The sequence below is a fragment of the Rana temporaria genome, chromosome 7, assembly GCF_905171775.1.
Source record: "Rana temporaria chromosome 7, aRanTem1.1, whole genome shotgun sequence".
Taxonomy (NCBI): Eukaryota; Metazoa; Chordata; class Amphibia; order Anura; family Ranidae; genus Rana; species Rana temporaria.
In genome coordinates, this window is record NC_053495.1 from 136,381,401 (window position 1) to 136,396,200 (window position 14,800).

Below are 14,800 nucleotides of genomic sequence, written 5' to 3' on the forward strand. Positions count from 1 at the left end.
TCTATTTGGAGCACACCAATACACGGCAGGACTGCACTGGATTTGGATCTCCTCAGAGTGCAGATTTTTCACTAAGGACTGTCCTTGTATTGGTTTCATTGCTATATATGTCTTATAATGTTGTTCTCACCAAATAATACCTTCACTAGTCACTTATAAACGTTACCGCCTATACACCCCTTGTCCCACACCTTACAGCGCAAGTATTGCATTTTAAATTTTTTCTGTTTCACTTTAGTCTATCGAGGTAGACTTTCATATTTGCAGCAGTATTTTTAGTTTGTTCCCCTTCCCTTCACTTTTCAGACAGCGCAGGAGTTTACCCTATTTATATGATCTGCATATGGTTTGTATGTTTTCCCTGTGATTGCCGTTTGGGTTTTCTTTGGGTACTCTTATATTTCTCCCCAAAGACATGGTAGGTTATTCAGATCATGCCCTAGTTAGTGTTTGCATGTGGGATAGGTACTTAGATTGTAAGCTCCTTGAGAGCGAGGGCAGATGTGAATGTACAACATGTAAAGCGCTGCATAAATTGTTGGTGCTATATGCATACCTGTAATAAATAAATTAAGCATTAGGAATATTTCTTTCTAAAACCTGAAATTTCTGTGTTCATGTAGCAAGAACTCGAAACTGCTTTAAGGAAAGCAAAGTTACTGAACGTTCAACGACAAGATGAGCATGAAAGAGCAAAATCAAGCACGATACGTGCCGAAGAAGAGCAGCTCAGTTTATCTGGAGGGCTCTTGAAGGATGGCAGCAAACAGTTGGAGAAAAAACGACGTCTAGAAGAAGAGGCTTTACTGAAGGTAGATTTGAGCTGTATGAATATAATTGGAACACTGGAAATGCGGTTCTAGGGAATGGCTTAGTTTAATTGTGTATGATCAGGTATTGGACACTAGTGATGCAGCAACCTCTTTTAATGTGCATAAGGGGTGTCAGACTCCATTTCATCACAGGCCGCATCAACATTATGGTTGCCCTCAAAGTGCCAGGTATACCAGATATCAAAAGCTCCACCCCAGCATCAGAAGTCAAGAGTCCCCCACCCTCCCTTACATCACAGTGCACCCCCCTTACTCTGGCTGCACGGAGAAGTGCAGGATCTGGCTAAAGAAAGTTCCGTCGTCCTCTCTACTGACAACTGCCCACAAGTTGTCGGCAGAGACAAGGGGAGCTGCAGGAGAGGTTCGAGGGCCACATAAAATGACCGGACTGGCCGAATTCAGCACACTTGATGTGCATTAGTCTCTCCTGGGCCCTGTAGCAATAAACATTCACTGAGCTGATTGGCTTAATATGTATAAGAATTCAGCAGAACCTCAAATTTGCTGTATACTGTACTGTGGACTGCGCTGTCTGAAGTTGCTGACACTGCAGCCTTCTTTAATTTGCCAGCATGCAGCATTTGTGCTTAACAAGCAAAAATAATACTTCCATATCCCTGTTGTCTAGTCCCTTCACAGTCTTGTAAAATGTGATTGAGTAGTGAGAAATGGTTCTTCAGTTATGTTGCACTTTGCTGAGGATATCCAGTAAAGCAATGCAAGGAACAGAAATGGAGTGCAGCTACCCACACCAGCTTATCATATGTCAGATTGGTTTACTCTGAAAAAGAGAATTGTAATTTTTCTCTTTATGAGTTATATAGTGCCTTGAAATGTTCCACATTTTGTCATGTTGCAAATGTAAATTAATTTTATGTGATAGACCAATACAAAGTGGCACATAATTGTGATATATTTTTTTTTTTTCCAAATAAATATTTGAAAAGTGCAATTGTATTGCTCCCTGAGTCAATACTTTGTAGAACCACCTTTCGCTGCAATTACAGCTGCAAGTCTTTTTGGGTATGTCTTTACCAGCTTTGCACATTTAGAGAGTACATTTTTTGCCAATTCTTCTTTGTAAAATAGCTCAAGCTCTGTCTGTGAACAGCAATTTTCAAATCTTGCCACAAATTCTCAACTGATTTTCGGTCTGGACTTTGATTGGGCCATTCTAACACATGAATATGCTTTGATCTAAACCATTCCATTGTAGGTCTCGATGTATGTTTAGGGTCGTTGTCCTGCTGGAAGGTGAACCTCCACCCCAGTCTCAAGTCTTTTGCAGACTCTTAACAGGTTTTCTTCTAGGATTGCCCTGTATTTGGCTCCATCCATCTTCCTATCAACTCTGACCAGCTTCCCTGTCCCTGCTGAAGAAAAGCACCACCATGTTTCACAGTGGAGAGGTTGTGTTCAGGGTGATGTGCAGTGTTCGTTTTTTTCACCACACATAACGTTTTGCTTTTGGGCCAAAAAGTAACATTTTGGTTTCATCTGACCAGAGAACCTTCTTCTACATGTTTGCTGTGTCCCCACATGGCTGCTTGCAAACGGGACTTCTTATGGCTTTGCTTTAACAATGGCTTTCTTCTTGCCACTTTCCCATAAAGGCCAGATTTGTGGGGTATATGAGTTGTCCTGTGGACAGATTCTCCCACCCGAGTTGTGGATCTCTGCAGCTCCTCCAGAGTTACCATGGGCCCCTTGGCTGTTTCTCTGATTGCTCTCCTTGCCCGGCCTGTCAGTTTAGGTGGACAGCGAGGTCTTGGTAGGTTTGCAGTTGTGTCATACTCTTTCCATTTTTGGATGGTGGATTGAACAGTGCTTTGTGAGATGTTTACCGCTTGGAAAGTTGTTTTCTAACCTAACCCTGCTTTAAATGTCTCCACAACTTTATCCCTGACCTGTCTGGTGTGTTCTTTGGCCATCATGATGCTGTTTTGTTCACTAAAGTTCTCTAACACACCTCTGAGGGCTTTACAGATCAGCTGTATTTGTACTGAGATTAAATTACATACAGGTGGACTCAATTTTCTAATTAGGTGGCTTTTAAAGACAGTTGGTTCCACTAGATTTTTAGTTGGGGGTTTTGGAGTAAAGGCTACAGAATACAAATACACGCCACACTTTTCAGATATTTATTTGTAAAAAAAAATTGAGAACCATTTATCATTTTCCTTCCACTTCACAATTTATGTGCCACTTTGTGTTGGGGTCTCATTAAATTCCCAATAAAATACATTTACGTTTTTGTTTGCAACATGACAAAATGTGGAAAATTCCAAGGGGTATGAATACTTTTTCAAGGCACTGTACATAGTGCTCTGGCTTTATTGAATAAACTTTTCAAGTAAATATTTGCATGCTTTGTATACTTCTATGTGCAACGCAACTGTAAAATCTAATAAACAATCCTGTAGTACTCTTTAACCACTTCAGCCCCGGACCATATTGCTGGTCAAAGACCAGGCCACTTTTTGCGATTCGGCACTGCGTCGCTTTAACTGACAATTGCGCGGTCGTGCGACGTGGCTCCCAAACAAAATTGGCATCCTTTTTTTCCCACAAATAGAGCTTTCTTTTGGTGGTATTTGATCACCTCTGCGTTTTTTTTATTTTTTGCGCTATAAACAAAAATAGAGCGACAATTTTGAAAACAATTATACATTTTTTACTTTTTGCTGTAATAAATATCCCCCAAAAATATATTAAAAACAAACTTTTTTTTTTCCTCAGTTTAGGCCGATACATATTCTTCTACATATTTTTCGTAAAAAAAATCGCAATAAGCGTTTGATTGGTTTGCGCAAAAGTTATAGCGTTTACAAAATAGGGGATAGTTTTATGGCATTTTTTTTCTTTTTTTTTTTTTTCTTCTAGTAATGGCGGCGATCAGCGATTTTTATCGGTACTGCGACATTACGGCGGACACTTTTGACACATTTTTGTCGGCGACGCGCGAGGCCCTATTGGCTGCTCGGCGAGATGATGTAATATTACGTGATCTCGCCCAGCAAAGCCGACCTGCCACTGTAAAACTGCGGCTGGTCGGCAAGCGGTTAACATAGGAATGCCTTTGCCACATGTAGGGCTGCAACTAACGATTATTTTCATAATCGATTAGTTGGTCGATTTTATTGTTTCGATTAATCGGATAATAGCCTTAAAAAAAAAAAAATTGTTGTTGGGCAGATTACAAAACACAAATTGCCGCAAAAACACATTACATGCTTTTTCTGCAGCTTCTCTATTAAAGTATATAGAACCAAAAAATAAATACAAGTCCTTGCCCTTTCCAAATAGGCAGCAGCTGAAAAAAGATCATGGATGTGAATGTGTCCCATAGGAAAACATGTAAATGAACTGTAGTGCGTCTCTGCAAAAAGCACCAAAAAACTGATTTGTGACCCCAGACCTGAGATGTTTAGTAACATAATGGGGTTAAAAAAAACAAAAATAAGTACAGAAAGAGCAAATATTCGCTACTGAAAGGGGTTAATTTTTTTAATGTGGGACAGAGAAAGTGATATTTACAGTAGCGATTTGCTTTTTTTGTACTATAAAGGGCTAATTGTAGTTTTTTAACCTTATTATGTTACTGGCCGATTCTAATCGATTATGAAAATTGTAATCGATTGATTTCATAATCGATTAGTTGTCGATTAATCGATTAGTTGTTTCGGCTCTAGCCACATGCCTATATTCAGCTTCTGAATCATACTGTGGTTTTTTGATGCTATCCAAGAAGCAGTGCAGCTGCTGCAGACATTCAATTTTCAGTTGAATAACAAAATGCAAGAATCCTTTTTTTCTGATTCAGAGATGTGCAGATTGTCACTGACATGTTTAAAAGGAATTTGTCGCAAGACAGAACACCTGTGTTAAAAGACTCAGATAGAAGCAGATTTTTCTGCTTCTGTTGTGGACCACATACTAATTCTAGGTTTGGCTTCAGGAAATGCACGTCGCCTAAGATTTAGGTAATAGAAGTTTCCTTGGCAGCTTTCTCACATTGGTTTTTTAATTCATGGGTCTTTTTAAATTGGTTGCATAGACTTTTGTGGGTGGATTGGGAATTGCTGCACTCAAGAAATGCAGCCTCAGGATTAATCTATCCACAGACCACTAGGTTGGTGATTAGGAGAGGTTGTTACCCAGAAAGGTGGTCTGGTATTTTAACTCAAGGTGAAACACAAAAAACAATGGGCAGGTACGCAATGTCACCAGTATGTATTCATATGTATTTCCAAGTTTGAAGTTTGAATTTCTTAGATGCACATTCTTGGATATGTCTTGAAGGTTTTTTTTTTTTTTTTGTTATGCTTGGCAGGCAGAAGAAGCTAAAGAAAATTACAAAGCCTGTGTGGCAGATGTGGAACTAAAAAGGAGTGACATGGAAACTGTTAAGAGTGAAATCCTAACACAAATCCGAGAACTTGTTTATCAGTGTGACCTCACTCTAAAAGCGGTATGTTAACAGCATTATATATATATATATATATATATATATATATATATATATATATATATATATATATATATTGAGCTAGAACCATTGACCATAAACCATTGTGGGGGGGCCTCATACAGCCTGCCTAACAGTCCCTGCCTTTAACTATCTTTTTGCACATGCACAGTTATGTGATAGTTTACAGAAATAAAAGTTCCTAGGACCATCTGTTCAGCAGCAGGGGCTATGAAAAGAGAGGGCACAATTTACAAATTGTTGGGTAGTAATCCTCCATGCTGCAGCCCCTCTACAAATTTAAAGTTCTGCCCTGCCCTGGAGGATTGATGTTGAAGAAGAGACCGGGACTTTAATTACCTTCTCAAGAAAATTAGTAAATGGTTCTTTCTCTGACCCCTGCTGCTGAGCTGATGTGGCCTGGGGTCCCCTCTTTACCCTTGGGCTATCTGCTAAACTAATGGGGCTCAGTCCTGGTACAGGAGAGATGGTTCACACCCCCCCCCCCATCAGCAGCCCTGCCTGGCTTTGTCCTGGGGGGTAAAAAATAATAAATCAGATGAAGGCTTTTTCAGGATGAGAACTGAGATGTAATAAATACCTGGAAATCTTAATCTGTGACCCATTTCACACAGGAGCGTATAGCAGGTGCTTTAGCGTTAAAAATAGCGCCTGCAATCCGCCCTTAAAAATCTGCTCAATTGTCTCCAGTGTGAAAGCCCAAGGGCTTTCACACTGGAGCGTTGCGTTAGCAGGACGGTAAAAAAATTCTGCTAGCCGCTCCTTCACCGCTGCTGCCTTTTGAAGCGCATTGCGGGCGGTTTTAACCCTTTCTCGGCCGCTAGCGGGGGGGTTAAATGCGCCACGCTAGCGGCCGAAAATGCGCCGCAAATCCGCCCATAGCGTCGGCGGTAAAAATAGCAGTGTTTTACCGCTGACTCTATGGGCGGCTCAGTGTGAAAGCGGTCTTAGGCTAGGTTCACATGCGGCGCCGTAAAAAAAAAACATCCATGCACTTTCTTGCAGCCACAATAATTCATGATGGGTCAAATTATATTTGTCATGTTGTGTAAGAATGTGGTGCTGCTTGCCAAACGTTCACCTATTAAAGTCTATAGGATCATGCCACAGCTGCATGCTTGTTGTATAAACAAAGGGAGCTCTGGCTGGTGGGTAGGTTTATCACACTATGGGGTTGATTTACTAAAGGCAAATCCACTCTGCACATGCACTTGAAAGTGCAGTCGCTGTAGATCTGAGAGGAAGCTCTGCTGATTTTATCTTCCGAACATGTGCAAGCTAAAATGCTTTTTTTTATTTTCCTTGCATGTCCCCCTCAGATCTACAGCGACTGCACTTCCAAGTGCACGTGCAGTGCAAAGTGGAGTTACCTTTAGTAAATAAACCCCTATGTTGCTATACACACATGGAACAGCATTGTTTGCTTACACTTTAACTAGTGGATGGCTGTAGGTCAAGTGTTATATTTGGGTTTTTTCTTTAAAGCGTAGCTCCACCCTAAAGTGGAACTTTCGCTTATCGGATTCCTCCGCCCCTCCAGTGCCACAATTGGCACCTTTCTTGGGGTGTCCAGGATACCTGTCAGATGGGTATCCATTCCCACTTACAGGAGTGCGGCCGTGACATCACAGCGGGGCTCCCTCCTCCTCCCCTGGCCGCTGGGCTAATGGGAGAGAGGAGCGTAACTTGCGCATGCATAGTAGGGTAAAGCCGAAAGGCTACACTGCCGGGTTCCCTTACCCACAATGGGGGCAGTGTAGCCTTTCGGCTTCACGCCGGGAACCTTACTGCCGACATCGCTGGACAGGTAAGTGTGCATTTATTAAAAGCCAGCAGCTGCAGTATGTGTAGCTGCTGGCTTGTAATAAAAAAAAATTCCCGGACCTCCTTTTTAAAGTATCCTTTTTACCTTTTAAAATCTGTTTCGCATATATCCAAGTAAATAGTAAAAATGTGTCAGTATCTGTGACCTGATGACACCAACTACTCATATTGCTTGAATATGTTTGTACAGAAGTGATGCCACAGAAGGGGGATAGGTAGCTGCTTTTTCTATATTTAGGATGGCAACTTCGGGTGGCTTTGTGGTGACTCCAGCCCATTCAGCAATGAAGGAGTTAGATGGAGTGCTATGTTAAGCTTCTCCTGGGGGAAATATCCAAAGTGGCCCTCTGCCAAAACATTCTCAGTTAATAACTAGAAGTTCCACTACTGTCTAAAAGCCGACTGCATTAATGTTACTTTGAAAACAGAATAACTATCCGATGCAGTTTAATCTGCCTTGCTGGGAGGACAGAGACATGTTTTGGAATAAAGATGATCCCCCATAGTCCTGAATCAGGATGAAAAGTAGCAGTTTCCTTTTGAAACTATTCCAAGGACATAAACCCCCTTTCACTTCTGTATCTTTCTACTTTGTCCTGTGCTCTCCTTCCGTGCTGAAGGACTTGTACAACAAATCTAGCCTGTGTGCTTCTGAGCTGTGACTGTTGAACCAGTGTTCTCTCTTGTAATAAGTTAATTATTTCGCTGAATGAGTCTATTATTGCTTGGTTGACAATCTGTTAATCCGCGAGTGCCTTTCCCCTAAAATCTTAGTCTTTCAAAGTCTGGTACTTCTGGCCAGAAGCACGGTGATCCCCTCTTGATGTCCACGGGGCTAGGGGGGCCAGTCTGGTGCGTCTCATAAGGCTTCATTAACTATTTTGTAGAAATAGAATGCAGTTTGGTTTAGAGGAGGAACGTGTGTTTTATGTTTAGAGGAATGTTGGTATTATACATTCTATGGACCAAGACAAAGAACCTGGAACAGATTTGACTGTGATTGGCTTAGATTTTGATTTGCTGTGTAAAAAAAACTTGGTAAATTTGAAGCAAAAATTAAGCCACAATGTCTGTGAGTGGCAAAAACAAAAACCTTATGCGATTTTTAGCACATTCTGTGACCACACTGGGGAAGACCCCTTTCCTCTCAAGAAATCTCTTTAGTGCAAACAAAGCACTTTTTTAGGAAAATGGGAATGGTTCGAATCTCTGTCAGGTTTTTAATACGGTCTGCTTCTTTCAGTCTAAATGAAAACCGTCCCCCTTTATTTCCTGTCTCAGGAAGAGAGATCTCCTCGGTGGGGTCATGGACAACCAAAAAAAGTATTTACTATTAAATTTCTGCTCTTTCCTTTACTGTTGTTGTAGTGCTAGCCATACAGATATGCCTCTGAAGCCTTCAGCTGTTTTCTAAAGATGTGTAAGTACATCTATGGGGTGCTATGGCATTGGGGTGAGCTATCTGTCTGTAGTATCTGAGCAGTCATGTCCGAATGCTGCAGAAGGTGTAATGCCAACTGAACGTTCAAGCATAGTTTTATTTAGTACCTTGTGTGCAGATGTTACCTGGAGAACTGCATTCTGTCTTGTCCTTTTACTTGGTTAACCTCTCTTTCTGTGAAGGTGGCTGCTCCCTTCCAGTGGATCAAGCATTTGTTTTTGTTTAATGTCTTCCCTGTTCTATGTATTTTGTGATCGGCAGAAATGTCTGCACGGAATGTTACAGTGCAGTCCCAGTGGCTGTGGTGCTTTGGTTTGTTTTTTCGCCAACAAAAGTGAGGTTTTGGTGTTTGAAAAAAAAGCTGGTAGTAAGAACCTACTCCCCCACCTACTGAAACTCTTATGCCGCATACACACCATCACTTTATGTGATGAAAAAAAACGTCATTTTCTGTGAAGTAAAAAACGACGTTTTTGAAAGTTGCCTACACACCATCGTTTTTTCACAATGCTCTAGCAAAGCGAGGTTACGTTCACCACGTTTTTCCATTGAAGCTCGCTTCATAACTAGCTTCTGGGCATGCACGGGTGTAAAAACGTTGTTTTTTGCTACACACGGTCAATTTCTGTGAAGTAAAAAACAACGTTTTGAAAAACGACACATAAAATTGAAGCATGCTTCAATTTTTTTTTTGTCGTTTTTCACAAGACATAAAACAACGTTTTCCCCCACACACGGTCATTTAAGGTGATGTTTTTAAAAACTTTGTTTTTTTTCATCACATAAAGTGATGGTGTGTACGCGGCATTAACCTCAACCTAACGCATAGGTGGATGAGTACTTTAAGACGTTCTTCATGCTAGAAATTAAAAAATATAAACGCTGTAGCTGCCGACTTTTAATAATAGTGATGCGTACCTGTCCAGGGATCCAGCTCTGTCCTCACCCGAGCTGGCTATTCAGCCGCCTTCAAGTCCAGGTACCGCCGTGTTTACTTTGGGAAGACGGCTGTGACTGCTTGCAGCTTCGCAGCAGGCTTCCCACTGCGCATGTGAGAGTGACACTGTACTTTGTGAATGGTTCCACAGCTTTCTGGGACCTGTGACATGTCTCAGAAGGCTGCAGGGAAAAGAGGGCGTGAACTTCCTCTCGAGTCACCGCGATGATGCATGAGTACTTATGTCAGAGATAAGTAAAAGGAGGTCAGCAATGGTTGCCTTCGTGGCATGGCATTTGGATGAACTTAATTAGGAAAAGCCAAGCCATAACTTCAGTTTTTAACCTTTAAGTTAACTCTTACCATTAACCTGAAGCTTGGCTATAACCCCTCTACCTAATATTAATGTGGATGTAAAGGTCATTTTATTTTTATTCAAGTAGTTATAGTTACTTGCTCTTTGCACAGAGTGGCCCCTTGCCACCTCTTCTGGAGTCTCTGGCTAGTGCTGTCTGCTCTTTCTTCCCTGCACTTGTGCCTTCATTAAGCCGTGTACTGAGTGGGCACCCGTGCAGGTGTGCTTCCAAGCCAGGCTGTGTGAGTCCATAGACGTACAACGCAGCTTGGACACCCCCCCCCCACAGGATTTGATTGGCAGCAGTAGGAGCCAATGGCTCCCACTGCTCTGTGTCTGCTGTGAGACCAGGAAGAAAGGAGAGCAGTGCTGCAAAAAGACATGGCACTGGATTGAGAGAGAACTCTGGTAAGTGTTTAGGGTGTGGGGAGAACATTGTAAGGTATGTTACCTTATATCAAAGAACGTATTAAGTTAAAAAAAACGTATTAACATTATTTTTTAAAAAGCAACTTTTATTATTGGGCGCTAAAAGTAACGTCCCAGAATGTGATTAGTTACAAGCCAAACGCTACTGTATTGTCTGTGAGATGACATTCTGTGTGGTAGGCAGCAGCAGAGTGGTGTTCATGTGGTCTGGCAAACATTTTAAGCCAAATGGGACAAACAAGTAACTTCATGCACAAGCGTGTTGACATTTTGTGGTTAATTCTTATTTTTTGGGGGTATTCAAATATTAGGAGTTGTTTGTTTTCTTGGTGAAAATGTTCTAATCTAAAAATCATCTTTAAACAGGCTACAGTAAACCTGTTTCAGATGCAGCATGCCCAGGTGGTATCGCTGCCTGTCAACTGCCAGTCCCTCTGCGAGAATGCCAAGCGTTATGAACCAGGGCAGCAATTTTCAGAGTTTGTAAGGAACTTGCCTAAGGATGATTGCGGTATTGAAGTCGGGATCGCTTCAAATTCGCAAATTGGTCGGTAAGTTTTACTTCTGTCAACATCTCGCACATACCACCAAGGTCCGTGAAAGCAAACAAGTCGTTTGTCTAAGGGTGCATATACACTCCCTCTGTAAGAGCAGTGCAGTGCTTAAGGCAACTCGTTCATGTACAAGTTCTAGCTGTGTGTTTAAAGTTGTCAATAAAGTGGTTGTAAATCTCCTGAAATTAAAAATTAACAAAGCATATCCTTCCATAGTGTGTATTTACCTCAGCCCCAAGCACCTATTGCGATTTCTGACTGCTCTCTCATTCCTCTATCTGCATGAGTCACTTCTGCAAGTCTATGCTGACACTAGACAATACAGGCAGATGGCCCCGCCCCCTCCAGCGCACAGCAGGTGATTGACAGCCTTAGTTGTGCATGTTTCCTTATGAGACTGTGTTGAAGGGGGGGGGGTATGTCCTTTCCCTTCAATCAGGTCTCAGAATACACGCCCCTCCCTGCTCTATGCTGTGTACAGTGTGATATCTAATCACTGCCATTTGGAGCTGAAAAATGCTTTGTAGATTTTGAATGTCTGTAGGGCTACAGATAAACATGTGCAACTTATGTAGGGGGATTTGTTTCACCGGCATCTCCTGAGGTTGGCAATTTTAGTTGGTATATGTAAGGGTTTACAACCACTTTGTGGACTCTGTTTACTTGTATCTGGCAGCTTTATTTGGTTTTTGTAGCTATTGGACCTTGCTCCTAAGGCCTCGTACAGACGAGCAGACATGTCTGCTGGGATCATTTGGTCTGATGGCTGTACACACCATCAGACCAAATTCCCCGCGGACAGAATACGCGACGGCGACGTGCACGAACCCGGAAGTTCAATGCTTCCACGCATGCGTCGAACCACTTCAACGCCATGCGCGGTTCTCGGGCCAGCGGACATGTCCGATGAGTCGTACTGACCGTCGGACAGGCTTCCAGCGGACATGTTTCTTAGCATGCTAAGAAACATTTGTCTGCTGGAAACCTGTCCGCTAGGCCGGAAAACTGTCCGGTCGGCCCTACACACGGTCGGACATGTCCGCGGAAACTGGTCCGACGGACCAGTTTCAGCAGACATGTTCGGTCATGTGTACGAGGCCTAAGATGCCATTACAATGCAATTAGCCTGAAGTGGTCCTTTTTTGATCTTCTTTGGCCAGGCCAAGTTTAGTCTGTTCTTTCAAAGACAATGATATCTGCTTAAATACTGCATGGTTGTGGTGTAAATGTTCATGTAAAATTGCTTCTTTTGTTACCTGCACAGTATAGATGTTCAGAACAGGGGTCAGACAGATTTATCCATTATAGTAGTTGGTCGTATATGCTCCGAAGGCTGAGTTGAGAATGATCAATTTTAAGGGGTTGAGTCTGCTCATCTTTGGCCAAGTTACTTGTGCACAACATTGCAGTGGATTAGAGGTGCTCATTCCATAACTTGCCAACAACCTGGGCAAACATGCATGTTTGTTTCTCACTCTTAGGTCTCTTATGCCAAAGGAAAAAGAGAACAGCGCACACGCCTCTCATGGGAACTTGTCTCAAGGATCTGCTGAATACTCCAATCAATCTCCTGAGGATCTTGGTAGTCCCCCCTATAGTCGCTCTCAGAAGATTGGGCAGAAAAGATCAAGCAGCAGTACTGATATTCAAAGTATGCCTTTATAAATCATGACTTAAATTCCTTTTTTTCGTGTTTAGTTACAGCTTATAACCTTTATGCTGGTTTCCCTCCTAAAGCATTAAGAGGTCCACCGTTTAGGTCGTGGTCTGTTGGTAACCAGAGTAGTGGCATGTGCAGCGATTCTGAGAGTGCAGGTGGGAGCAGCGAGTCAAGATCTATGGATTCTCCATCAGCTAGTCCAGGTACAGGTTGTTCATTTAAAGCTGTTCAAGGAAAATAGGCCTATTGTGTGCTGAATACAACTTCTTGTTACAGGTGACTTTAAAAGGCGACTTCCAAGGACCCCATCGACTGGTACTATGTCATCAGCTGATGATCTGGATGAGAGGGAACCTCCGTCACCTTCCGACAATGGTAATTTTCTCTCTCTGCATCCTTCAGCTAAAGTTAAGACCGGAGAAAAGACTGGACAGCCGCACTTCCATAAAATTCTTAAAGTTGCTTTTAATTGTAAAAAATGGAAACCGCACTACAAGTCACAGCAGACAGTGGGGTGGATAGCTGACGCGTTTCGCACTGGGGTATCAGCGCTTTAAAGTGCACAAATCGAGTTCCATAAAGACATGAATGAGTGAGTTTGGGGTGGAGAAACTTGACTGGCCTGCACAGAGTCCTGACCTCAACCCGATGAAACATCTTTGGGATGATTCAGTGTGGAGACTGCGAGTCATGCCTTCTCGTCCATATCAGTGCCTGACCTCACAAATGCTCTTCTGGAAGAATGGTAAAACATTCCCATAGACACACTCCTAAACTATGTGGACAGTCTTCCCAGAAGAGTTGAAGCTGTTACAGCTGCAAAGGGTGGGCCAACTCAATAATTGAACCCTACAGACTAAGACTTGGATGCCATTAAAGTTCATGTGCATGGTAAAGGAGAAGTCCAGCCCAAGCTTTATAGGCTGGACTTTTCCAATGGGTCTCGGGAGTGCAATTCATTTGGTCTGAAGTCCGTTCTCCACTGACGTCGCTGCAATCAGTCAACGCAGCGTGTCATCCCGACTAGGGAAGTCTGCATCCGCCTGCTGCCTTGACTGCTGGCAGTCTCAGCAGCTCAGCGAGCCGCTGAGATGGCCGCTCACTGCTCCTCCACACTCAAAATGAGTGTGGAGGAGCAGAGCAGGAGAGATGCGGATTGACAGTCAGGGGCTTTCCGCTCAGGGAGGTGAGAGAACCGAGCCAACGGTGGTTTTCAGTGGCTCGATTCTCGATGCAGAGATGCCGGGGGACAGCTAGGCAAGTATAAATATCCCAAAAAAAAAAGAAAACCCATACTTCTCTTTTAAGCCAGGCATCCCGATACTTTTGGTAATATAGTGTATGTTAGCCACTGTACTAAATGTAAAGTTGGTGGACATAGCTTCATGAGGATGGCTATGTATATTAAATGCACAGAATTTTTTAGGGTAAAATGTAAAAAAAGTAATCTCATCAGCTGCTTGTGAAAGACAACCTGGCCACTTAAAGTATGATACTGATTTAAAAGGAAGTGCTGGGTAAATAACTAAATTCATCCATTCATTGAACTAATAACTAACCTAATTTTCAAAAAAATAGGATCGAATCAAGTCCAGTTCAGAGCTTGAATCGCTTATCTGCCTTCAAAGTTTATATATAGTAACATTTTTAAAGCTTGTAGTATATTGTGAGATCCGAGTTGTTGTTTTTTTTTTTTTTTTTCTGCCGTGCACTTTGTCACCTTTTTAAAATACAGACAGGACAGGAAAAAAACAAATCATAAACAAGTTTAGGTTTCTTCTGCAAAAGTTACATTTTTTATTTATTTTTTCGTATTAGTTTTGTCATGTAGCTATTTTGTATACCAACTGTGCCTAAATGAGTTATTTTGTGTAAAGAATTTTAACCCAATGTGAAATCTATATTTTTTTCAGGTTTAAATGACCTTGCTGCTGAGATTGCAAACTCCAACTCCCCTGGACCTTTCAGGAACACTGTTATGTCCAAGGCATCCCAGACCCACAAACTCCGAAAACTGAGAGCCCCATCCAAGTGCAGAGAATGTGATAGCTTAGTGGTGTTTCATGGTGCTGAGTGTGAGGAGGTAAGAGTCCAGTAATTCTGGTTTTGGCAGAAAATACAAGGATACGGCACGTTGCTTCTCTTCTGGAGGTTTTTTTTAATGTTTGCTACACTTCCCGTCCCACCCAGGACTTATTTTCAGTACGGCTTTAAGTCAATGATTACACAATTGTTATTATTAGCCGTTGCATAGAGGAACAACGTCCCATTTAGTGTG

At 42.2% G+C, this 14,800-nt stretch overlaps 1 protein-coding gene across 2 annotated transcripts in view; it reads left to right on the forward strand.

Annotated features, from left to right (window-relative positions):
• The window catches only part of ARHGAP29 (Rho GTPase activating protein 29), a 211,479-nt gene that overhangs the window by 160,097 nt on the left and 36,582 nt on the right, over window positions 1-14,800 (forward strand). For both annotated transcript variants that reach the window (XM_040359991.1, XM_040359992.1), the window contains 7 exons: window positions 624-812; window positions 5,167-5,304; window positions 10,675-10,859; window positions 12,344-12,513; window positions 12,600-12,725; window positions 12,799-12,897; window positions 14,436-14,605. In XM_040359991.1, coding sequence (XP_040215925.1) covers window positions 624-812; window positions 5,167-5,304; window positions 10,675-10,859; window positions 12,344-12,513; window positions 12,600-12,725; window positions 12,799-12,897; window positions 14,436-14,605 — 1,077 coding nt within the window. The remainder of the gene's footprint in view (window positions 1-623; window positions 813-5,166; window positions 5,305-10,674; window positions 10,860-12,343; window positions 12,514-12,599; window positions 12,726-12,798; window positions 12,898-14,435; window positions 14,606-14,800) is intronic.